Below are 26789 nucleotides of genomic sequence, written 5' to 3' on the forward strand. Positions count from 1 at the left end.
TGTTTTAAAAGAAAGAGAGACATATGTGTGAGCAGTTCCCCTTCAGGCTAGAGTAAGACGAGGCCTGCTGTCAGAGAAGGAGTTAACAAGAAGAATTAACCCAACGTTAAACACAGAGGAAGAAAAAAGAGAGAAGGGGGCGGGGTTGCTAGCTTGGGAGGAGACCAGGGAGTGGGAGGGACTGACATGGGTTTATGCGGCGCTCACCCCTCCCCTCCCATTGGCAGAGAGCAGTGTCAGTCATATCACTTCCTCCTTGGTTGTGGCAAGTTCAGAAAGGACAGGGGAGGGGGAGAGGGAGGTATCCTCACGTAGTTGTCTCGGTCTTGCTTTTCTACAGAAAATAGTTAACTCGGCTGAAACTGAAACAGCGCTAAAGAAAAGCCCCACCAGGCTGTCTTTCTCCTTCGTTCTCTCAGTTTCCTGTTCAAGGAAGCTATTTTGTACAGGTTGGCGTGTAGGACAACAAACTTTTGGTTGTTGTTTTTTCTCCTTCCTCAGTATTTCCTGTGAAAAATTTGGACTTTCTCATCTGCAGAGCAACTTCTTCACCGGAGGAGGGGTGGAGGAGAGGTAGGAGGGGAGAAGTTTTTCTCAGTCTGTCGCTCACTCTTGCCTTGCCGGGACAATGAAAGAACAAGTGTGAGTGCAGGTCACAAAAATCAAGAGGGAGAGAAAAACGAAGGAGCAGTGCTTCCTGGATAGGGATCTACTCTTGACTCCTCTAGGAGAGGGGGTGGACACAGGACAGAGACTCTGTAGCAGTGTGTTTGTGTGTGGATCAGCGTGTCCACATCCTCACTGTCCTGCTCTCTGAGGGAGGTAGAGCGTGAGTGTGTGTGTGTGTGTGTGTGTGTGTGTAGTGAGGGATGGCCAATGCCAGCCCCTGCATGTCGTCGGGACCCCTGTCCCAGGTCTTCTTCCACCCAGGGGGCCCCTCTCCCCCAGGCTCTGTGGTGATGCAGCAGGGGACCCCCATGGCTGTGCCTCCCACCTCTACTCAGGGTGGCTTCCCCCCTGTAGACCTGGGGGCCGGGCAGGGACCTGGGGGGGTTGCCATGTCCCACGTGCCCCCCATCCCGGCAGGGGTCTCCTTCATCCTCCAGATTGGGCTGACCAGAGAGTCAGTGCTGCTGCCACAGACCGCTGACCTAGCCTACGTGAAACAGATCGCCTGCTCCATCGTAGACATCAAGGTGAGAGCACATGCTGTTTGTGTGTGCAGCCTGGCCTTAGAGCCATACGAAACATACTTGACGTATGTCTGAGCATCTCCACGATGTATGATACCTACTAGTGGTCTAGTTACTTTAGACAGAAACAAAAGTAGGAAGGTTGATCAGGGAGGATGGGTGGGTGTAATCTGCGACCGTCTAGCAATCCAAAGGTTGCGTGTTTGAGAAGTGTTGTGACACATTTTTAAGTACAGAATAATACGAATTGCCCTGAGACCACATTGGTGTGTGTGTGAGATTTACATACAGAGTAATATATTTGCCCTGAGACCACATTTGTGTGTGTGTGTGAGAGAGAATGTGTTTGTATTTTTCGTGTTTACCTGTTTAGTAATCGCTGACAAGCTCTAAGTGCAATAACCGTAATAGTGAGAGACTATGCCACCCTTTGCTCTCCAACGGTCTCTCTCTCACATACACACACAAACACAGAGAAGAAGCAAGGCGGCCATTTTGCAGCAGCCAGCAGGAGAACATTATCCGCAAATCAGTGCCTTGAATAAGAGGCATAGATTTTTATCAGCCAATTAGACTCTGAGATGGTTAGATTACCAGATTTCCAAAGCCAGTCACTGGAGGTTGGCCAATGGGAGCTTGAAAAATTAGCCATGAACAAATCTCCCTCAGCCTCCACCACTGCTTTCCCTAATCTGTAATTGTTGTGCGGAACAAAACCAGCCCAATGCCAATTGTATGAGTCTCTGTCGACTGTAAATGTGATGCTAGGACTCTCTCCTTTTCTCCCTTTCAGAATACTGTAGTGTAGTGTCCACTCAAGTTTAAAGTTTTCATGTCACTTGCATCTGTACAGTGAAATGCCTTTCTTCCCAGCTCTAAACCCAATAATGCAGTAATCAATATCAATGTTTTCTTTTTTTAGACGCATGACAGCAAAGCCACTTCACGACACTAAACAATACATGAATTGCGCTATCACCGTGACAACCGGTGCCCACAAACTGTTAGGGCCTACATAAAGCTGACCCAACATTAGATATTTCGTTTCAGCACCACGGAGTGAATCCTTACCACCGCTACACCTGGAAATCAGCGGAGCCTCGTCGGGCAGCGACACAGTTCATTCAGCCTCATTTAATGCCTTTAAATAAAACGTATCTGATATGGCTGACTTGCTTAAACAAATGTGGTTTCTACTGAGTTGTACAAACTATGGCATAAGGGGACGACGAGCGGATAAGAGGCAATCCGTAATTTGGATGAAGACATTAATGAGCGAGATACTGTAGGACGGGCGTAGTCAATATAACTATTTGTTCAGTACTTTTGAACTGTACAGCGACATAATTCAGAACATTGACCGTTCTTAAAGTATTTTCTCTGTACACCAAGTCAGAACCATAGGATAAATAAAGGGGCATATAAGAAAGCTCTTACTATATTAGGTGATTACATTTCTCTAAAACAGCCTAGAGGCTACATGTGCACCACCAAGTCAGAACAGTAGGCTAAATTATGACAGGGAAAGGGACCAAATTAGGGTGAGGCATAGGGGCTACTAACAGCTTACCACACAACATACACTTAGTATTACTTTCTTAGCGACAGTATACATATCTCCCAGGCATATTACATAATTTATGCAGCAGAATACAATACATTTTTGGACTCGCCTTGTTTTGCTGTGCTCACTTGAACAGGAAGGTGGCATGGCTGTCCTTCTTGTAGGCTCTAGAAAGAGGCCAGAAATTGGATGACCTTTAAAAATAATTTTCTGTATTTTACCAGTTTTATCCGAGTTCCCAGTTGAACTCACTAAAGTCTGAGATCTCCCAGTTCTGAGTTTCCAGTTGTTTTGAACGCGACAGTCATCATGCTGGATTGACAGCATGGCCAATGTTTTCAAACTTTTCTAGCCCATGCAGTTACTCCCTTTTTCTGTGATATCCAATTGGTAGTTACGATCTTGGCTCATTGCTACAACTCCCCTACGGACTTGGCAAAGGTTGAGGGCCAAGCCGCACTGCTTCTGGACACAATGCTCGCTTAACCCGGTAGCCAGCCGCACCAATGTGTCAGTGGAAACACTGTCGAACTGACGACTGAAGTCAACTTGAAGGCGTCACAAGGAGTTGCGAGAGCACGATGAGACAAGGACATCCTAGCCGGCCTAACCCAGACGACACTGGACCAAAGCTTCCGTAGATATAATGTGATTTGACGTTATTTTATCTGTGGCCAATGACCTTGAGCCTTCTTGGATGGGAACATCTCATTTAAGTCTATGGCAGCACCCAAGGGGCTTGAATTTTCTAGCTCTACCCGTAGATTTTGCAGTGACGGGACACTGAGCCAATCACGGCGCAAGTAGAGAACATTACCAACCCCTACACTACATATTTTCCGCTGGCAGCCCCACCACCACAGAAAGCACTGAGCTAGGCTGAAACACCTGCATTTTGGAGCTGCCTTACTCAAGAAAGCAAAAAAGAGACCATGTTTGTATGCGGCTTTAATAACTCAAGTATTTATTTATTGGACATTGTTTGCAAACTGATATGTGACACGTATTAACGATTTTCCAGGCCTTTTATTCGCACCGCCTGATATGGAGGTCCTGGATGGCACGGAGCTTGGTCCCAGTGATGTATTGGTCTGTCCGCACAGGGTTTGAGGGCCCACAGCAAACTTTTTCAACCTCCTGAGGGGAAAGAGGCGCTGTCACGCCTTCTTTATGACTGTGCGCATGCGTGTGTGTCAGGAGTACGAGTGTTTTGGCTCTCCTCTCCAGTTCGTCCGTCTCAGTCAGAAATGTTGAGTCACCACGGCCAGGCTACTCTCTGTTTATTTAACAGCCAGCCAGTCTCCCTGTGTTCCATTTGACACGTTTTTCCATTAACTTCAGAGCCTACAGTATGTAAGAGCAAAACTCTCTTTCCCTGCCCCCAGCCCCTGCTCCTAGTGGAATAGGAACAAATAAGACCTTCACACTAAGGCTGTGTCTGTCTGTCAGTTCAACCCTGAAACTGCAGAACACTTGATGGTTTATTCAGTGATTTGTGGAAAGGCATCATTGCATTCCCTCTTCCTACTCCCATCTTCTCTCCTTCCTTCATTCCCTCCATCCTTCATTCCCCTTCTCTTCTTCTCAACGCTGTTATTCGCTCTCCCCTATCGGCTCCGCTCTCCCCTATCGGCTCCGCTCTCCCCTATCGGCTCCGCTCTCCCCTATCGGCTCCGCTCTCCCCTATCGGCTCCGCTCTCCCCTATCGGCTCCGCTCTCCCCTATCGGCTCCGCTCTCCCCTATCGGCTCCGCTCTCCCCCCTATCGGCTCCGCTCTCTCCCCCTATCCTCGCCTCTCTCCCCCTATCCTCGCCTCTCTCCCGCTATCCTCGCCTCTCTCCCGCTATCCTCGCCTCTCTCCCGCTATCCTCGCCTCTCCCCGCTATCCTCGCCTCTCCCTGATATCCTCGCCTCTCATCTTCACCTCTCATCCTCACCTCTCTCCCCTATCCTTCCCTCTCTTCTTCTCACATCAGTTCTTCCCTCTTCTCCTCCTCTCCTTTCCTCTCCACTCCTCCTCCCTATATCCCCTCGTCTATCTCCTTTATCCATCCCTTTCCCTGCTGCCCATTTTCCTGAGGGATAAAGAGGAGGAAATGAGGCATGTTTCCTTTTGGAGTCCACTCTGTCGGGGGCGATCCACATCCTCCTCTTCCACCTCCATCCCCTCCCCTCGTCCTCCACATTTTCCCCCAAGGCACTCCCCCTCTCTCTGGGGTTGGTGGGAGAAGAGGTATGGTAGGAGAATTTGGTGCTAACTGTTGGGTAGAGCTCTCTCATTGTTTCAGGACAATTGAGGTCTATAGAGCCTCCACTCGCTTTGTGTTGCTGAGGTTCATAGGGTAACTCTGACTCATAGAGATGACCCCGCTTCCCATTGGTCAGTTGCTAATATGGGGTTCCCCTATTTTGGTTGGCCTTACTGTAAAGCCAAACGGGACTATCTACAGTATATATATGTGTGTGTCAGGGATGTATGCTAGAAAGTTTGTTGTAAACAAGCACCAGTTGAGAAGTGGGAATTTGGGTGAATCCTCAAGCTCGTCTCCTCATAGATAACTGCCGGTCTCACGGTAATTGACCATTCACATTAACACATTTAGCATCTCCTGGCTTCCACGCATAGCCTATAAGCCACTGATGCAGACCATTGGATCAACTACATTTTAAAAAGTCTAATAAATCCATGTAATATAGCCTACACCGTCACAATAAATCCATTATTTATTTTAGACCGGTCTAATGTAGTCTATTTCAGAAGAACAGGATAGCATACTCAGAGTTGTCCTTATGTTAGGTCCTGATCTGGCTATGCCATATGGCTGTGGGCTACACTAGTTCATTCAGCAGACAAGATTAGCTTAGAATCCCGTGGCATTGTTTTACATTATTTCGTAGTATGAAGAACACAATTGAACATGGCTGAGTAAAATAGAAAGGATATTTTCTCCAAACGATTTGAGGGAGTGCGCACATGCGGCTATTCTGTGTTGAGCTGTTAACAAAGAAACAGGTCCTCTTATATGCTTCATTTAGAGTTATTAATGTGACTTGTTGTTCTACAAACGTTGGGCTATATGTTTAAGTGATGCGACTCCAATGATGATTTGAAAAAATATGCATAAAAGGCATTTTTTTTTTGCGCAGGCTCAACACACTTCATCAATCTCTCATTCACAATTTGACAAGCACTTGATAATACCTCAAATTTTCCGGCGACATCCCCATTGTGTGGATGTAAAGCCCCCTAAAAAAAATCCTTGCCTTTTGTGGCCTGTGGCCGTTTTGCCCTTGGGCTGAATATAATCAATGTAATTCCCTTCTCCCGGCTGTGTTCCCACAAAGAACTTTTCATTTACATGGCTCTCTCAGATAGGCATTGGCTAATAATAATTGAGCTGTCACGTGATCAGGTCTTTGTCACAGGCGACAAGTGAAGACCGACACATCGGGGACGCAACTCTACGCGTCCTTGTCCAATTCTGAGATGCATATTGAAGATGTTGGAAGAACTGTCCACATTTACTTTTCGTCAGCCAACAAGATGAGTAGGCCTAACAAACAGCAAAAGCACTAGCCTATGTCAATCTACCCCATAGTGCAAAAGTTGACCTATTCTGTGTGAGAAATAAATATGTCAAGCATAGTCTGGAACAGTTGTGGGATGCGATAGATCCCAAATTTAATCCAACCACTAACTTTTTTTAAGCAATGAGGCTGACGCAACAGATCAAAACTTTTAGCTTAAAATGTTTGAAAAATATACATTTAAAAAAAAAATTGACCCCCTTTTTTTCTCCCCAATTTCGTGGTATCCAATTGGTAGTGGTTACAGTCTTGTCTCATCACTGCAACTCCCGTACGGACTCGGGAGAGGTGAAGGTCGAGAGCCATGCATCCTCCATAACACAACCCAACCAAGCAGCACTGCTTCTTGACACAGCGCCCATCCAACCCGGAGACAAGGATATCCCCGCCGGCCAAACCCACCCTATCCCGGACGACGCTGGGTCAATTGTGCGCCGCCCCATGGGCCTCCCAGTCGCGGCCGGCTGCGACAGAGCCTGAACTCGAACCCAGAATCTCTGGCGGCACAGCTAGCACTGTGATGCAGTGCCTTAGACCACTGCGCCACCCGGGAGGTCTAGCTTAAAATGTTGATAAACTATTAGGCTGTTATCATGCAACTGTCTCGAAACGGGGGCAGGGGGGAAAATGACATGTAGTCTATACACTTAGCGAATGGAGGATGCTTTTCCCGCCGTTCATTTTCATGCCAACCAGGTAGGCTATACTCCTGTTGTAAATATAAGCAATGTGCTTAATATTAGGAAAGTTGAGAAATGACCATCAGCAGCATCAGAGCTCGGAGAAGCCTCATAACCGGGACTAAACAGTCACGTGGAATTTGACTGCCGTCATGACTCGTGACCGCCGTTGTGGCAGTAACACGGTCAAAGTAACAGCCCTACTCCAAAAACCCATTCGGCCTACTACGGTACCATGTGACTGTGAGCTTTATTTTGTCCCTCGTTTTGTCTGTCTCTCATCAGCCAGTCAAGTCTCACTGCCAGGATGTGTGTCTATTTAACGGGTCCTTAACTCTCAGACCAATAACCTGTTTACTATTTGTACTTGTCATGTGAGACTGGGGAGGGCCGACCTGTCGAGGCTTGACTGTGTCAGTGGAGGTGTTGTATTATCGCCATAGGCTCATCATGTCAGATGATTGTAATACCTGATTTCTGTTACAACTTCCCACAGACCCAAGGTTGGTGTAGTTATTCACTAAGAAAACACCCTTCATTGTCTTCCTGTATTTCCGTTGGGCAAAAGGGGTAGAGAGAAAATGGTTTCACATGCTCTATCAGGATCACAGATTGCTACTGTTAACTCGACCTTGTTTCCTTGCTATTTAGGTTTCAAAATGTGTGTTTGTGATCCTCAGTCTAGCGTGCAGCAAGTGGCTACCCTCGCTACTCCCTTATGGGCACTCTATAAAGTGGTATCTGTAGTGAATGAGTCTCACTGAGTGTTGTTGATCAGATTACCTCACAGAGAGAGGAATGGAGAGAAGAAGAGAGAGTGAAAAAGATTTGCACAAGGGCAAAAGAGGGAGAAAGACAGAGCAATAAAGGCTGAGGGCAATTGAAATGGGGAACTGTAAACAGGAAGAGGTGTAGCGAATTGGACAGGTGGGCCATCTCTCTCACACACACACACACACACACACACACAGCTGCGACAGAGTTCCTGGCCTGGCCATTGTTTCTACCTCCGTTCTGGAATGGGCCGGGGAACGTGATCACGCACACACAATCTCCTGTTTACCTCTGTCTCCCGTTTACACACACACACACACACACATACATGCACACACACACCCAGTGGTGGAAAAAGTACCCAATTGTCATACCTTTATAGAAAATGACTCAAGTAAAAGTGAAAGTCACCAGTAAAATACTACTTAAGTCTAAAAGTATTTGGTTTTAAATTATACTTAGGTATCAAAAGTAAATGGAATTGCTGAAATATAGGGTGCATTCGTAAAGTATTCAGACCCCTTCCCCTTTTCCACATTTTATTTTGTTACTTTACAGCCTTATTCTAAAATGTATTAAATACGTTCCTCATAAATCTACACACAATACCCCCTAATGACAAAGTAAAACAGGTTTTTAGACATGTTTGCACATTTATAAAAAACAGATACCTTATTTACATAAGTATTCAGACCCTTTGCTCTGAGACTTGAAAATGAGCTCGGATGTGTTCTGTTTCCATTGATCCTCATTGAGATGTTTTATAACTTGGAGTCCACCTGTGGTAAATTCAATTGATTGGACATGATTTGGAAAGGCACACACCTGTCTATATAAGGTCCCACAGTTGACAGTGCATGTCAGAGCAAAAACCATGACATAGAGCTCCGAGACAGTATTGTGTCGAGACACAGATCTGGGGAAGGGTACCAAAACATTTCTGGAGCATTGAAGGTCCCCAGAGCACAATGGCCTCCATCGTTCTTAAATGGAAGAAGTTTGGAACCACCAATTCTCTTCTTAGAGCTGGCCGCCCGACCAAACTGAGCAATCGGGGGAGAACGGCCTTGGTCAGTGAAGTGACCAAGAACCTATGGTCACTCTGACAGGTCTCCAGTTCCACTATGGAGATGGGAGAACCTTCCAGAAGGACAACCATCTCTTCAGCTATCCACCAATCAGGCCTTTATGGTAGAATGGCCAGATGGAAGCCACTCCTCAGTAAACAGTAAAAGACACATGACAGCCTGCTTGGAGTTTGTCAAAAGGCACCTAAAGGACTCTCAGACCATGAGAAACAAGATTCTCTGTTCTGATGAAACCAAAATTGAACTCTTTGGCCTGAATTTCAAGCTCAGTAAAGCCTCAAACATAAATTGTCTGCAACAGTGAAATGGGCTACATCTATGTGAATTAATGAGGAGGCGGAACACACCTCAATTCAAACTAATTTGAAACTGACAAGTTGAAACACAGCCTATAGATAATTAGCAGGCAACACACGATGCCCTCCAACCAAGACACGATAACTGTCCTGTTGCGTAACAATCACATTTTGTACCAGTGAGTGAATTCTGACATCACGCGCATCTCAAAACCTCATGCTGGGGCGACCGTTAAGAGATATTTGGAACTCGCCAGTGAAGAGGATACATTTTTATTTTTTACTTAAGTACTTTTTAAACAACTGCACACACACCACACTGTACACGGGCAGGGGTATCGCACGTACGCTCACGCACGAAAGCGGTAAAGAATACTCACGCACCCACACACACTGTAACGATGACGTTGATAAGGGTCCAGCCTGATGGACGGTGTTGCATTGTGGGGCTGAAAACAATCGTCTGGCATTCAATGCTTGTGTGTTATTGTACGTGGCGACTTCGGGCCTAACCCCAGGTCTGTCTGTCAAACCGATCCAGCCTTCTGAATGATAGGTCTGAGTATATGACATGTTCACTGGCTGACATGATCTGGTTTGATACATTAGGTCTTGTTCTAACCCATTTTGGTTGAATGTGTGTGTTTGTTTTCGGAGCCCTATATTGGTTACTAATACCTACACTGCTTATCAGACCAAAGCCTTTTGTCAGTGAATTCGCTAAACCCAGGCAGGTGCGCAGCAGAGTGAGTCAGGAGAGCATTAGCATGGTAGCACAATGGTCTGAGCCGCCACACCTTTACCACACCATAGCTTTACTAAGGCACACACACACACACAACCAGCAGACTTCTGGAGGAAATGGTGTCCCATATCAAAAACATTGGCCGCCGCTAATGATCCGCGCAGTGCTCCCTCACCGAAACCCCGTACCCGTCCATCATTCTCTTCCCCACTCGTTAATTTGCATCATAGCGGAGCAGCTTTGCATGGACGTACTGTGTTTCCTGGCGGGCATTAGCAGGCAGCGTACTCCTCCAGTTGACTATTCAAAACACTACTAATGGCAGAGATGGGATGAGAAAGAGAGAGAGATAAAGGTGTAGTGACAGAGATTGAGAGAGCTTTAGAAAGAGGGCAAGAGAGCGAAAAGCAAATTGACAGAGATTGAGAGAGAGAGAGAGAGAGAGAGAGAAAATGACATTTACAGAGATTGAGAAAGAGGGAGAGGAGAGAGATGGGAAGCAAGGTCATACACTGCTAGAATCAATGGGAATTCTGTGGTTTTGTTTCCAGTTTGAAGCCACGGTTTCATAGAGTTTGGCAATGCAGTTAATTTCAACACGATGAAAGTGGACTTGATCACTTCGGAATTGTTGATGCCTATCACTGTTAGTCTTGTTAGTTACAACCTTTTTCAGTGTTTTTCTACAGAAAGCGTTAAGGCAGTAGAGTAGATCCATACTTACTGTTACTGTAGAGCCCCTGCATTCCAGATCACCCCGAGACCTTATGATACTAATCCAATGATTTAGCTCTGCTCGAAACCAGTTTTGTACCGTAATCCAATTTTGAGCAGCAGCAGACGCATTTGGTGGCATGTTACTGTGCCAAAATCCTCCCAGCTGGTCCGGCAGGCAGGCAGGCATCAAAATTCCTCTCTTTTCAGGGCAACAGAGGGAACACACAGGGCTCTTTGAGAGCTCTGTAGAGCAAGGTTAGCAGGACATGTACCCTTCTATCTCAACAACACGACTTACATAAAAGCTGCAAGGAAGCCCTCTCCCAATTGGTATACATTGGAACCTGAGGAAGAGGCTCCTAAAGATCGCTCCACCGTTTCCTGGTTGCTAAAATTCCAATAGTTCGCCTAATTTCAGTTTATGTGACAAAGCAAGTAAGTCGGGCTATAGTGTAGAGAGAGAATCATTGCACCATCTAAACCTCTGTGAAATATCCTTTCCACAACCAAAAGTATTGTATTTTCAGCTGTTTGAAGCCGGTGTACAAAACTGAAGATGCAAAAAACGTAGTGTTCTGAACCGGAAGCCTAGAAATAGCACACAGAACAGATCTACCGCTTCTTAGACTTGCTTTCAATCAGAATGACCTATCTATAACTCGCATTTCAATGTGAATTTGATCAAGTCGCCCAGAAAGTGACATATTGCAACTTTAACTTACATTGTGTCTTTTGGAGAGGCTGCCTGGGTGGTGTTGTTTGGTGCGTTTCAGGAAAAGCAGTGTTTGCTCTGGAGGGTCTGAGGGCCTTTTTATTAAATTTTTTAATAAGGTCATAGATGGCAGCAGTGGTTACCAGGGACAGCTGCAGACTCCCCGTGGTTTGTGGGTCATGCTTAACTTGCGTGTCTGTGCTGGTCCGGGATGTGTGGTGGAGGCCTGTGTACACACACACTCACACTCTGTCTGTGTCTCTCTGTCTGTCTCTCTGTCTCTGAACCTAGGGTAACCTGAGGTTAGAGAGGCATGTAGTAAATACTCAACCACTGAAGCTGGCACTGCAGTGACTTTCATAGGAAGGAAGGGAGCGACACAGACGTCAGCAGGGATGGGTGGAGGATGAGGTAGAAGAAACGGGGGCGACGAAAAGGGAAGATTACGAAACTGTAGATTACATGAAAGAAATATATAGGCGTGTCATGTGGGTCTTCAACACGCTTGGCCTCGTGCTCTGGGTTCACTGTGAAAAACCTGTTGAACTGTGGCTAATTACTTACAGTATGTGGGCTAACAAACGTGATTCATCCCAACTAGAGGTTTCACTCTTCTATAGGATCTCTGACATACTTTGATTTCGTTGTTTTGTGTTTTTAGTAAGAATCACAAGAAGTACAGGACACCTCACACATCAATTCTACAGAAGTCAGTACGTAGTTTCATGCCCACATTATATTCCCAAAATGTAGCAATACCAAAATGGCCACCGTATGACAAGAAGGGTTTAGTGTAAGAGTTAGGGTTGGTGTTTTGGTAACGGTCCGTGTTAGGTAAGCCCGACGACAATGGGTCAGTATGAGGGCTGGTTGGGTGGGGTCGCCTGTTTTGGGCCTGAGGGGGAGAGAGGACTGCCAGGCTGGCTGGGGAAAGGGATGGGGGTGGACAGGAGAGGAGAGGAGCTAGGCTACGGGCGCTACCTCAGTAGGTGAACAAATTACATTAGGGCAGAGGAGAGGACTCGGTGGAAAGACCGAGTGTAGAGAGAGAAAGAGATGGAGTCAGACTTAAATGTTTTGTTTCTAGTATTGTGCTGGGAGCATCACTAGAAGGGATCGCTGGGGTCCCTTGTAAAAAATTCTTTTTTTTTTTTAAATAAAAAATGTCCAGCCAAACTCTTTATGGGGTGGAATTCATTGAGAGCCGAGTGCTCACATTAGTGACTGGAGCTAGAGCACTAGCCTGCATCTCTCTCTCTCTCTCTCTTTCCCTCCTCTTTCTCTCTAAGCAGATCAGTGAAAACCCTTTCATCCTGACCTGAAAATGGGAATGAGGGATAAAAACCAGAATGGGTTATGGGAAGGAGGGGAGGAATAAAAGCATAGGGAGGGAAATGGAGGGAGGAGAGGGAGCCTACATAAAGGGAATGACTCACGGCACAGTAATGTGTCCATTGTGGCTCTCAGCGTGGATGGGGGGGGGGGGGTTTGATGTGTGTGTGTGTGTGTGACCGACCATGCACTCCCAGCACGCATTGGGAATGTTTAGCAAACACATGTTGTGCAGTGTTCTTTTGAGATCTCCCTGGAGAGTCCCATCTATAACACCCGGCCTGCTGAGTGGAGGGGGATGGAGGGAGAAGGAGAAGAATCCGTTTTTTAGGGAAAAGAAGAGGGGAGGAGGTAAACAACTAGCTCCGGCATCACTAATCACTCTCTCTGTCTCTCTACCTCCTCTACATTTTGTCCATCTTGATCCCTCTTTCTCCTCCTTATCCATCTCTTTTCCTGCTCTACAGATGTAGGATCATAATTGGATCACCCTGTTGTACAGCAGGAAATGGCACGTATTCAAGGTTTAAAAAAGGCTTCTAAAGTTTGTCATTTCCACTTAAAAATTTGATTTGACCTAACTAAAAATGTATCGACCCCTACAAAAAAAATGTCCATTAATTATATCCCACGCAATTATTCACATGTCCTGTTGCTGCAGGATTATTTTCCTGCTGTGAGAAACTGGTCAAATGAAGATCCTACTACTGTATGTTTCGTACAACTGTTCCCTCTACTATCCCTGACTCCTTTACTTTCTCTCTTTTTCTTTCAGGTCTTGCTCTCCATCCCCCTCTTTTCCTCTCTCTCCTTTTCTTGTGAATATAGAAAGCTGGGCTGAGTGTGTAGATAGGAACCTGGCCCTGATCCCCTGGGCCTCTATCGGCTTACCTGGCCAGCCAGGCAGAGGGAGAGGCAGGCCCACAAAAGCCCCGTTCGGTGCAGCCGAGCGCAGCTCCTTTATCCCCAGGTCCCCCCTCTCCAGTCGGGGAACGGCTCTCACGTTACCTACCCGCTCCCACAGAAAGAATAAGATGCTTTGTCTCCGAGCCCCCACCCGAGACCAGCCCCCTCCAACACATACAAGAACGAACACACCGATCCCAACCAAACCAACTTAAATGCAGGCGCACACACACATGGAAATGAACACAGCCCTTGATTATTTCCCCCTGCAAGCATATGAGCTTATCCCTCTTTCCTACGCATAACCCTCCGGTTTCACAAGAGACGCCTCACAGGACTGGGCTGCTCGAAAAACAACCGGCAGGTGTTTCTGTGTACTATAATAGGTACAGTACCAGTCAAAAGTTTGGACACACCTACTCATTCAAGGTTTTTTTTCTTCGTTTTTACTATTTTCTACATTGTAGAATAATAGCGACAACGTCCGACAAAACTATGAAATAACACATATGGAATCATGTAGCAACCACCAAGAAAAGTGTTCAACAATTCAAAGCATATTAGCCAGCCCTTTGCCTTGATGACAGCTTTGCACACTCTTTGCACGTGGTTGTTGTGTGGTGTGGTGTATTGGTCAAGTTGTTATGAATGTGTCTCGTAAGGATCAATTCATATATGTTATAAATCGGGGCACCAGTCCGTTATTGACAATGACTTTTGAACAAGGCTTGACCCGCGACGCATCAGAGTTACACACTAAGACCAATTTAGAACAATAGCCACAACTGATTTATCTGAAGGTATATCTGACGAGCCTAATGTCAGATTCAGAAATGTCTACCGTTTTCTAAAAAGTTGTGTATCAGAGAAACACACGATAACAGGTCAAACGCAAGCGTTTAACACTGAAAAGCGTAAGGGTGAGTGATGATAATTGCATTTGATACCGGATTTGTTTCATTCAGCAGGTTGTTTACCAGCAAATTGTTAGTGGTAGAGGATAATGTTCTCAATGTGCACGGAGCAACATTTACATACTCAAGACTACACCTAATAGGTCACGCGGGTGCGTACTGCGAAAGAGTGTGGTCTGTGAATTGTGAGCAGCGGGAGCGACTTAAAAAGGGCAAGTCGGGGTTCAGCGATAATGTTATGCTGATATTTAACGTTAACCTAAAGCGCTACACATTAGAGAGAAATGGCAATTAGCTGTGTAGTTACTCTCAATTGATGGAGTGGGGGGGTCAGATGACATTGGTCATTGGTCAGATGACAGTGCAGCAGCACTATCTGATCTTAACCCTTAAACCTTTAACCTATCATTAACCCTGACCTCAACCTAACCCCCTTGCCTAGCTAACGTTAGCCGCCTAGTTAGCGTTAGCCACCTAGCTAATGTTAGCCACAACAAATTGGAATTTGTAACATATCATACATTTTGCAAATTTGTAACATTTCATACGAATTGTAATTCGTAACATATAGTATGAAATGGGTGATGGACATCCCCAAATGAATACATATCATACTAATTGTAGTATTCCGGATTTACGTTTACTATGTTACATTTACCCCTGAGTCCAGGTTGGACATCTTGGTCCATCGTTGAATGAATAGGCCTGTTTTCTTAGGCTTGCCACTTTCTGCGGTCAAGAGGAAGTATCTGGATTTGAACTTTATTGCCCTGTTGTATACGGGAGCAAAAATAATTCCAGCTTGGGCTCTTTGTTTAGAATATGTCATAGCCCTGGATCATGATAGCAGGCTGATTGGGACTATATGCTGGCCTTGATGGTCAAGCCTGGCACTTCAAAAGGGACTTATTCTGGCCAGTAGGGTCAACCAGGGTTCCTGGACTGGAGGGAGTTGATAGGTCCCTGCACAAGGAGCTTGTGCTGATGTGACGCGAGGGTCCGTTCCTACATGGAAATGAGAGACAAATGTTGATGCTAACTGGTGCTGACCCCCGCTTCAGTCCCTCTGACCCTATGGCCTAACCTAGGAGGGTCAATTCATATTAAAAAAAATGTAACCTTTATTTAACTAGGAAAGTCAGTTAAGAACAAATTCTTATTTACAATGACGGCCTGGGCCAATTGTGCTCCGCCCTATGGGACTCCCAATCACAGCCGGATGTGATACAATCTGGGTTCGAACCAGGGACTGTACTGATGCCTCTAGCACTTAGATGCAGTGCCTTAGACCGCTGCGCCACTCGGGAGCCCAGACTTTACACGTGTCTGTATTAACATGGTAGTCCAGGGGTGTGTTCACTAGGAACCAAGAGGAAGCAAACATACCGAAACGGGGAGGGACTAACGTGAACTTGTTCCATAAGAAAAGCTTATTTTCATTGCAAAACGTTTTCTATGAGTGTGCAATAATGAGTACACCCCAGATCTGTTTTGGTCAGGATCAGTGTGTTTTTGTTTTCTGTGGGGGGGTTGTGTGAATGAAGTCTGCGTTATTATAGCCTGTAGACCTGTTTATACACTACAAAACCAAAAGTATGTGGACATCTGCATGTCGAACATCTCATTCCAAAATTATGGGCATTAATATGGAAGTCCCTTCTTTGCTGGTATAACACCCTCCACTCTTCTGGGAAGGCTTTCCAATAAATGTTGTAACATTGCTGAGGGGACTTACTTCCATTCAGCCACAAGCATTAGTGAGGTAGGGCACGGATGTTTGGCGATTAGGCCTGGCACGCACTCAGCGTTCCAATTCATCCCAAAGGTGTTTGATGGGGTTGAGGTCAGGGCTCTGTGCTGGTCAGTCAAGTTCTTCCACACCGATCTTGACAAACCATTTCTGTATGACCTGTCTTTGTGCACGAGGGCATTGTCATGCTGAAACAGGAAAGGGCCTTCTCCAAACTGTTGCCACAAAGTTGGAAGCACAGAATCGTGTAGAATGTCATTGTACGCTGTAGCGTTAAGATTTTAAGATATCCCTTTACTGGAACTAAGGGGTTGAGCCCAAACCATGAAAAACAGCCCCAGACCATTATTCCTCCTCCACCAAACTTTACGCTTGGCACTATGCATTGGGGCAGGTATCATTCTCCTGGCATCCGCCAAATCCAGATTCGTCCAGATGGTGAAGCGTGATTCATCACTCCTAAGAACGCGTTTCCACTGCTCCAGAGTCGTCGAGCTTTACACCACTCCAGCCGACGCTTAGCATGTCACATGGTGATCTTAGGCTTGTGCATCATTTCATGATCCTCCCGTTGAACAGTTCTTGTGCTGACGTTGCTTCCAGAGGCAGTTTGGAACTTGATAGTGAGTGTTGCAACCGAGGATAGACGATTTATACGTGCTACATTCTTTAGCACTTGGTGGTCCAATTCTGTGAGCTTGTGTGGCCTACCACTTCGCGGCTGAGCTGTTGTGGCTCCTAGATGTTTCCACTTCACAATAAGAGCACATGGGCAGAAATTTGACAAACTGACTTGTTGGAAAGGTGTCATCCTATGACGGTGCCATGTTGAAAGTCACTGAGCTCTTCAGTAAGGCCCTTCTACTGCCAATGTTTGTCTATGGAGATTGCATGGCGGTGTGCTCAAATTTATATACCTGTCAGCAACGGGGGTGGATGGAATCGCCAAATCCACTAATTTGAAGGGGTGCTCACATAAGTTTGTATACAGTTGAATTCTGAAGTTTACATACACCTTAGCCAAATACATTTAAACTCAGTTTTTCACAATTCCTGGCATTTAATCCAATAAAAATTCACCGTCTTAGGTCAGTTAGGATCACCACTTTATTTTAAGAATGTGAAATGTCAGAATGATAGTAGAGCGAATGATTTATTTCAGCTTTTATTTATTTCATCACATTCCCAGTGGGTCAGAAGTTTACATACACTCAATTAGTATTTGGTAGCGTTGCCTTTAAATTGTTTAACTTGGGTCAAACGTTTCAGGTAGCCTTCAACAAGCTTCCCACAATAAGTTGGGTGAATGTTGACCCATTCCTCCTGACAGAGCTGGTGTAACTGAGTCAGGCTTGTAGGCCTCTTTGCTCGCACACGCTTTTTCAGTTCTGCCCTCAAATTTTCTGCAGGATTGAGGTCAGGGCTTTGTGATGGCCATTCCAATACCTTGACTTTGTTGCCCTTAAGCCATTTTGCCACAACTTCGGATGAAAGCTTGTGGTCAGTGCCCATTTGGAAGATCCATTTGCGACCAAGCTTTAACTTCCTGACTGATGTCTTGAGATGTTGCTTCAATATATCCACATAATTTCCTCTCTTCATGATGCCATCTATTTTGTGAAGTGCACCAGTCCCTCCTGCAGCAAAGCACCCCCACAACATTGTGCTTCACAGTTGGGATGGTGTTCTTCGGCATGCAAGCCTCCCCCTTTTTCCTCCAAACATAACGATGGTCATTATGGCCAAACAGTTCTATTTTTGTTTCATCAGACCAGAGGACATTTCTCCAAAATGTACGATCTATGTCCCCATGTGCAGTTGCAATCCGTAGTCAGGCTTTTTTATGGCGGTTTTGGAGCAGTGTTTTCTTCCTTGCTGAGCTGCCTTTCAGGATATGTCGGTATAGGACTCGTTTTGACTGTGGATATAGATACAAAAGTATCTGTTTCCTCCAGCATCTTCACAGGGTCTTTTGCTGTTGTTCTGGGATTGATTTGCACTTTTTGCACCAAAGTACGTTCATCTCTAGGAGACAGAACACATCTCCTTCCTGAGCAGTATGACGGCTGCGTGGTCCCATGGTTTTTATACTTGCGTACTATTGTTTGTACAGATAAACGTGGTACCTTTAGGCATTTGGAAATTGCTCCCAATGATGAACCAGACTTGTGGAGGTCTACAATTTATTTTCTGAGGTCTTGGCTGATTTATTTAGATTTTTCCCATGATGTCAAGCAAAGAGGCACTGAGTTTGAAGGCAGGCCTTGAAATACATCCACAGGTACACCTCCAATTGACTCAAATTATGTCAATTAGCCTATCAGAAGCTTCTAAAGCCATGACATCATTTTCTGGAATTTTCCAAGCTGTTTAAAGGCACAGTCAATTTAGTGTATGTAAACTTCTGACCCACTGGAATTGTGCTATAATCTGAAATAATCTGTCTGTAAACAATTGTTTGAAAAATTACTTGTCATGCACAAAGTAGATGTCCTAACCGACTTGCCAAAACTGTAGTTTAACAAGAAATTTGTGGAGTGGTTGAAAAACGAGTTTTTATGACTCCAACCTAAGTGTATGTAAACTTCCAACTTCAACTGTATATAGTGTATATGGCTGTGTGTATTCTTGTTTACACTTTGCATGTTTGTTTATATATGTTTATACACTGTGTACAGTATGCTGTGTGTATTTTTATTGGTGTGTATGTCAAGCATGTTTGTGTATGCAATTCATATACAATGTGTGTATGTGGGCCTCTTATATTCATGTGCTTGCTTGTGTGTGTCATCAGTGTTTCCACTCCTCTCCCTCTCCTGTCCTGCTGGTTTACAGAGTGTGTTCTGGTATGCTCCAGCCACGTCAGGAATGTAAACCTGTGCGTCTTTCCATGCCCTACTCTCCGTGACGAAGTTCAGACCGATCACTGCCTCATACCTCCTTCCACCGGCCAACCACGAGCCAGGGGGAAAATATTTGGGTTCACTGAACCTGAACATCCATAAAGAGCATTCCTTTCTGTGTGAGTCAGGTTGTTGAGTATCTAGCTAACTAAGTGAATGGGGAAACTAAGAAGATTTTTTTTAATACCACGAAATAATCTTTCTCTCGTTCCTTCTTCTTGTCCTTCATTTTTTTTTTAAAGAAATGTATTTGTTCAAAACGTTCTTTTTTTTTGAGTCAACTACTCGCCACACTTCGTGTACTGCAGCTAGCTGTAGCTTATGTTTTCAGTACTATATTCACTTTCTGATCCTTTGATCGGCTGCAAGAGCTCTGATAGGTTGGAAGATTTCCTCCGGAAATCGTCATAGTTAATGTGTGCGTCTTCAGAAGGGTTTGAGAACCATGAGTCTCCATAGGTTTTGAATTGAAGTCAATGTACCCAGAGGAGGACGGAAAATAGCTTTCCTCTGGCAACACCGTGGTGCTACCCTAGAGGGTGCTGTTGAGACTACTACTGCAGAGCTTTGTTGTGGAACAGTGTTTTAGTCAGTGTTTTGGTGACCTGAATATATTCAGTATAGTTTTATCTAAAAAAAATATATTACTTTTTAAAAATGTTTTACTCTTTTTTTTTTTTACTTCACTAAGTAGGATGGTCCTCCCCTTCCTTCTCTGAGGGGCCTCCCTGCATTACACAGCACTATGCCCATAGCCATGTATAGGGCAAATGTTAAAATCACATACTTAGTTTTAATATTGCTCTAACTTTTATAATAGGCTAGTAGTGAATCATTTGGTATCCTACACCTGTAGTCTCTGTTGTTCAACTCCAGGGTTTCCCCCTCTAAACTTGGGCCAGCTGTGTGTGTTTGCAGCCAGTCAAGCATTTAGGAGGCCTGAGCTTGTCTCTTCCTCTGTGTGTCTGTGTGTGTGGCAAGGCTGATCGTGAGGATGCAGGGGAATAATGCTCTCAGGGCTGTGACACAAACAGAAAGACTCTTACTGCCCTTTCTTGGACACTCTCTTCCAGAGAGAACTCTGGCTTCCAGTATTGGGCCTTTAAGTCTAGACTTTTTAGTTAGTGGGTTTGTCTTCTCTCTCTCTCTGTCTCTCTGTCTCTCTGTCTCTGGAGAAGTGTGTGTATCAACTTGGACGTTAGCAGTTCTGCAGTGTTGGCAACAAGCTGTCACCCTCACACTTTTACATCTGATTTAGGGCATTAACAATAGGTGATTTTCCTGCCACCACCCTCCTCTCTCTTTCATGTGTATTTCATTCTCTCCCTCTCGTTCTCTCCCCCTCTCTTTATACTCTGACGTCCCCGGCCTGTGCTGTCACTCTTACCCTGCAGGTGCTGATTCGGGGCAAAGGGAGGACAAGATTAGATGACTTTCCTGCTGTCGGTTTCATCCCTCCGTCACAGTGACCTCACAGGGTTAAAAAAATAGCCCGTGCCCAGCTAACGTGTTTGTTCTGCCACGCTGCCAACAGCAACACAAAATGAGAGCAGAAATTCCAGCGATGAGCCACGCCGTTGTCAGGTGCCAAGGAGGGCTGCGCGCCGGCGTCTTTTACAACCCGGTCGCCGCGGCAACGCCTCATTAAACACCCGTCCCTGTTCCGGCGGGCAGCGCGGTTCACTTTCAGGTGCTCTGTTAGGCCCTGTTCGAAACAGGTCCCTGAACAGGGATGGTCCCCACTCCCCACAGCAGGACTTTCCACTTACCACCCTCTGCCTGTAGATACTCACACGCCCAGTGATGGGGTTTGGCATTGCTGCTGTCTTCTGTACAGTGTTTTCAGCTGAAAAACGAGACATGGCCGTTGTTTTAGGATGTTCTTCTTCCCTTTTAGAAGAACAGGAGGACGAACCTGTTGCGAGAACCCTTCTGTTTCTGACTCTGACCTTTTGTGTTTCGTAAAGCCGTGTCTGGTTATTGTACTATGGAGCCTGCTCACAACATAAGGCATGGAGTTACGTTATTGATTAAAAAGCTACTTTTTGGGTCTTCGTTGCACAATATTTAGGAGGAGGATGAAAGGGGTATTCCTGTGTCCCTGCTCGTAGATTATGTGTGAAAATGTCATCGCTTTGGCGATCTATTGGCTGTTCGGAATGGCTGGAGGTGTACACGGTACAGAGTGGATGGGTCGTCCCCAGGGAACAATCCCACATTGTTCTGTTGGCCCATCTGAATTTCCGTCAGGGTTTTTTACATGATAATCTTTGAGTGTGCATCTGTGGAGTTCTTATCTCCGGTGATGAGACACTTCCTCCTGTGTGATTTGCTGCTGTCTCCACTTCCCCACCGCGCTCAAACACTTCTGCTCTCTCTGTGAGCTCAAATAACTCTGTCCTCCACTCTCTGCGAGGTCATAGACACAGTCGTCCCTCTCACTCTCTCTCTCTCTGTGTGTCAGGTCATAGACCAGGTGTTCTGAAACTTCTTTCATCCACAACGCCATTTTGATATCTGAAAATTCTCGGGACCCCAACCATGTGAAACAAAATATGTAATTAACACTCAATGTTAACTTTTTATTTCATTTGGGGCTATGGTAGTCAATTGAAAAACATTCTAACAGTATTTCTGATTTTCTTCTCAACTCACCATCACATGCTTTTAATGTGGGGCTATGACAGTCAATTGCAAATTTGTGTGACATAATGTTGCTTTATCTCACCACCACTAATGAGAGTGCTTGACGCATGTCACTTTGGCACTTCTCAAAGTCAGGGGGCGTGGTCAACAGTGCACACCTAATCTCTGCTGTCACATCCATCCTGGATCAATATTTGGTTTTACGGTGCTTTCAAGACAACTGGGAACTCGGAAAAATACGAAGTCAAATCATGACGCCAGTGATCTTTAGGTCAGAATGTCGGAGCTCTAAAAATAGGTAAGAGTTCCCGAGATGGAATTCCGAGTTGGATGTTCACTGACGTCAAAAGTCTAAGATTTCCGAGTTCCCAGTTGTTTTGAATGCTGCACTAGTGCAGACGAGAGCACTGCTGAATCCAACTTCACACAGATATGAGCTGGCGAAGGGTACCATGAGTTTTAATGCTCTGAAGGAGACTCTCTCTGGTTGAATTTTATCTTTTAGATTTCATTCGTTTAGATTTTTAAGGTTAACCACATTACAATGATTTACAAATATATAAAATATTTTTTTATTTGTTGAACAACTTTTTTTTCTTTACAACATAATTCCATGTGTTATTTGATAGTTTTGATGTCTCCACTATTATTCTACAATGTAGAAAATAGTAAAATAAAGAAAAACCCTGGAATGAGTAGGTGTGTCCAAACTTTTAACTGGTACTATGTACACTCAAAAGTTTGAGATCACTTAGAAATGTCCTTGTTTTTGAAAGAAAAACACGTTTTTTGTTCATTAAAATAAGATCAAATTGATCGGAAATACAGTGTAGACATTGTTAATACTGTAAATTACTATTGTAGCTGGAAATCCAAATTTATAATTTTAAAAGGCTAATTGATCATTAGAAAAAAAAACTTTTGCAATGATGTTAGCACAGCTGAAAACTGTTATTCTCATTAAAGAAGCAATAAAAATGGCCTTCTTTAGACTAGTTGAGTATCTGGAGCATCGGCATTTGTGGGTTCGATTACAGGCTCAAAATGGCCAAAAACAAAGAACTTTCTTCTAAAAATTGTCCGTCTGTTCTTGTTCTGAGAAATGAAGGCTATTCCATGTGAGAAATTGCCAAGAAACTGAAGACCTTGAACAATGCTGTGTGCTACTCCCTTCACAGAACAGAGCAAACTGGCTCTAACCAGAATAGGAAGAGGAGTGGGAGGCCCCGGTGCACAACTGAGCAAGAGGAAGGGTACATTAGAGTGTCTAGTTTGAGAAACAGATGCCTCACAAGTCCTCAACTGGCAGCTTCATTAAATAGTACCCACAAAACACCAGTCTCAACGTCAACAGTGAAGAGGCGACTCCGGGATGCTGGCCTTCCTCCGTCCAGTGTCTGTTCTTTTGCCCATCTTAATATTTTATTTTTATTGGCCAGTCTGAGATGGCTTTTTCATTGCATCGCTGCCTAGAAGGCCAGCATTCCGGAGTTGCCTCTTTACTGTCGACTTTGCACCTGCCAGGTGTATGTTATGTATGGTATGTATGTAAGTATCAGACCTTATTTTATATCCCCCAAAAACACCTTTCATTTCCCCATAGGGTCTCTGTCCAATGAACCATGCACGTACGTACATACATACGTACATACATACATACAGTTGAAGTCGGAAGTTTACATACACTTAGGTTGGAGTCATTAAAGCTTTTTTTTTTTTCAACCACTCCACAAATTTCTTGTTAACAAACTACAGTTTTGGCAAGTAGGTTAGGATATCTACTTTGTGCATGACACCATTAATTTTGGAAAATTTCAGAAAATGATGTTATGGCTTTAGAAGCTTCTGATAGGCTTATTGACATCTATTGAGTCAATTGGAGGTGTACCTGTGGATGTATTTCAAGGCCTACCTTCAACCTCAGTGCCTCTTTGCTTGACATCATGGGAAAATCAAAAGAAATCAGTCAAGACCTCAGAAAATAAATTGTAGGCCTCCACAAGTCTGGTTCATCCTTGGGAGCAATTTCCAAACGCCTGAAGGTACCACGTTCATCTGTACAAACAATAGTACGCAAGTGTAAACACCATGGGACCACGCAGCCGTCATACCGCTCAGGAAGGAGAAGCGTCCTAGAGATGAACGTACATTGGTGCGAAAAGTGCAAATCAATCCCAGAACAACGGCGAAGGACCTTGTGAAGATGCTGGAGGAAACAGATACAAAAGTTTGCAGTGGTCTTAAAAATCCTACAATGAGATTTTCAGGATTTTTTTTCTCATTTTGTCTGTCATAGTTGAAGTGTACCTATGATGAAAATGACAGGCCTCTCTCATCTTTTTAAGTAGGAGAGCTTGCACAATTGGTGGCTGACTAAATACTTTTTTGCCCCACTGTATATACATAAATATGTATAAATATATATACACAGCATATAATCATAATTACATTTTTCTCTGGATTTTGGAAAGTTCATATCACATGACAGCTAGTTTGGGAAGTGCTGTCACAGACACAGTTCCCCTCTCTCTGTAAGGTCATTGATGCAGTCGCTCTCGCTCTCTCTCACTCTCTGTGTGTGAGGTCATACAGTAGATGCTGTCCCCTTGTCTCTGTGAGTTCATAGACCAGGGATCATCAACTAGCCGGCCAAGTTTGTCTTGAGTGTATAGACGGGGGGGGGGGGTGAATCAAAACATAATAATATATATTTAGGGCCTCCTGAGTGGTGCAGCAGTCTAAGGCACCCAAGAACACTCAGGTAACCTGCCTAAATGACTACTGACCCATAGCACTCACGTCTGTAGCCACTCACATCTGTAGCCATGAAGTGCTTTGAAAGGCTGGTCATGGCTCACATCAACACCATTATCCCAGAAACCATAGGCCCACTACAATTTGCATACCGCCCAAGCATATCCTCAGATGATACAGTCTCTATTGCACTCCACACTGCCCTTTCAAACCTGAACCAAAGGAACACCTATGTGAGAATGCTATTCATTGACTACAGCTTAGTGTTCAACACCATCGTTCCCTCAAATCTCATCACTAAGCTAAGGACCCTGGGAGTAAACACCTCCCTCTACAACTGGATCCTGGACTTCCTGTTGGGCCGCCCCCAGGTGGTAAGGGTAGGTAACAACACACCTGCCACGCTTATCCTCAACACAGGGGCCCCTCAGGGGTGCGCCGCGCTCAGTCCCCTCCTGCACCGCCAGGCACGACTCCAACACCATCATTAAGTTTGCCGATGACACAACCGTGGTAGGCCTGATCACTGACAACAACAAGCCTATAGGGAGGAGGTCAGAGACCTGACTGTGTGGTGCAAGGACAACAACCTCTCCCTCAACATGATCAAGACAAAGTCGATGATTGTGGACTACAGGAAATGGAGGACGAAGCACGGCCCCATTTTCATCGATGGGGCATCACCAACAAACTAACATGGTCCAAGCACACCAAGACAGTTGTGAAGAGAGCACGACAAAACCTATTCCCCTTCAGGAGAAGATTTGGCATGGGTCCTCAGATCCTCAAAAGGTTCTTCAGCTGCACCACTGCCTGGTATGGGAACTGCTCGGCTTCCGACCACAAGGCACTACAGTGGGTAGTGCGTATGGCCCAGTACATCACTGGGGCCAAGCTTCCTGCCATCCAGGACCTCTATACCAGGCGGTGTCAGAGAAGGCCCTAAAAATTGTCAGACTCCATCCACTCTAATCATAGACTGTTATCTCTGCTACCGCATGGCAAACGGTGTCTGAGCACCAAGTCTAGGTCCAAGATGCTTCTAAATAGCTTCTACCCCCAAGCCACGAGACTCCTGAACATGTAATCAAATGGCTGCCCAGACTATTTGCATATATATATATATATATATATATATATATATATATATTTAGACTGCAAATTGACCACAAGAAGCCCAAACAGACTAAAACATAATAATTTCAAACCTTGATTACATTTGGGGACATTGCCCTGTGTAGGGTACCGTCTTTCGGATGGGACGTTAAAACGGGTGTCCCTCTGTGCTCTTTCAAAATCCCATGGCGCTTATTGAAAGAGTAGGCGTGTTCACCCCGGTGTCATAGCTAAATTCCCAACCTGGCCACATTCCATCATTGCCACCTAATCATCCCCCCCATTCCCAATTGGCATGTATCACTCCTCACCTCTCCACCTGATAGCTGATGTGTGGTGATCGTTCTGGCACAAAATGGTTGCCGTGCAGCACTGATTTGTGCTCTAAACATTGATGGTGAATGAGGTGAGTTTCCCTCTACTATTTTAAAGTGCTTTGATTACCTCGGTAGGAAAGTGCTATATACATCTAATCCATTGTTATTATTTGTGTACGATCAAATGTCTCTTTATTATGCTTGGGAATACTTTGTAACATATATCCAAAATTGAGACCACTTGGAGCTGATTTCCTGATGTTTTTATAGTTTTATGTCCAACAGAGAAAATTCTATAAAACAACAATAATTATTATTATTTGCTTCGAAAACTTGGGGGGCCAAATAAAACCACCTGCGTGCCACAGACTGATTAGAAAGGGACTTTGACGTTATAAACAGTTCCTCTTTCTGTGATGTCATATATACAGTCCTTACTGTTGCTGCGAGGCCATGGTGTTAAGCACTGTAGAATGCTATGCTATGCCCTAATATGAGAGTTTGTCCTAGGAGAGGTCACCACAAAAACCCTCACGTTTCAATGTTCTCCCGGGTCGTAGGTCGTGGGGGGGCTGTAGCTTTTTGAGCATGTCTTTTCTCGCCACCTCATCGCGAGGCTGGGCGGTCGTATATGGACCGTGTCGACAGCATGTTGAGCTGCAAGGGAGGAAGTCGTGGTGAGGATGTAAAAAAATAGAACTCTGAGTCGGACCGCCCCCCCCTCTGCGCTGCGCTTCACACCTAGACAGGCTATTTATAACTCGTCGCCTAACTCTGAAGCCCTCTGGTGCGTC

The 26789-nt window shown here is 45.0% G+C and overlaps 1 protein-coding gene across 1 annotated transcript in view; it reads left to right on the forward strand.

Moving 5' to 3' along the window:
• The first annotated feature begins 289 nt into the window (after positions 1–289).
• The window catches only part of LOC139382476 (serine/threonine-protein kinase D2-like), a 59555-nt gene continuing 33055 nt past the window's right edge, over positions 290–26789 (forward strand). The window contains exon 1 of the mRNA XM_071126552.1: positions 290–1196. Coding sequence (XP_070982653.1) covers positions 870–1196 — 327 coding nt within the window. The 5' untranslated portion in view covers positions 290–869. The remainder of the gene's footprint in view (positions 1197–26789) is intronic.

The sequence above is a fragment of the Oncorhynchus clarkii genome, chromosome 24, assembly GCF_045791955.1.
Source record: "Oncorhynchus clarkii lewisi isolate Uvic-CL-2024 chromosome 24, UVic_Ocla_1.0, whole genome shotgun sequence".
Taxonomy (NCBI): domain Eukaryota; kingdom Metazoa; phylum Chordata; class Actinopteri; order Salmoniformes; family Salmonidae; genus Oncorhynchus; species Oncorhynchus clarkii.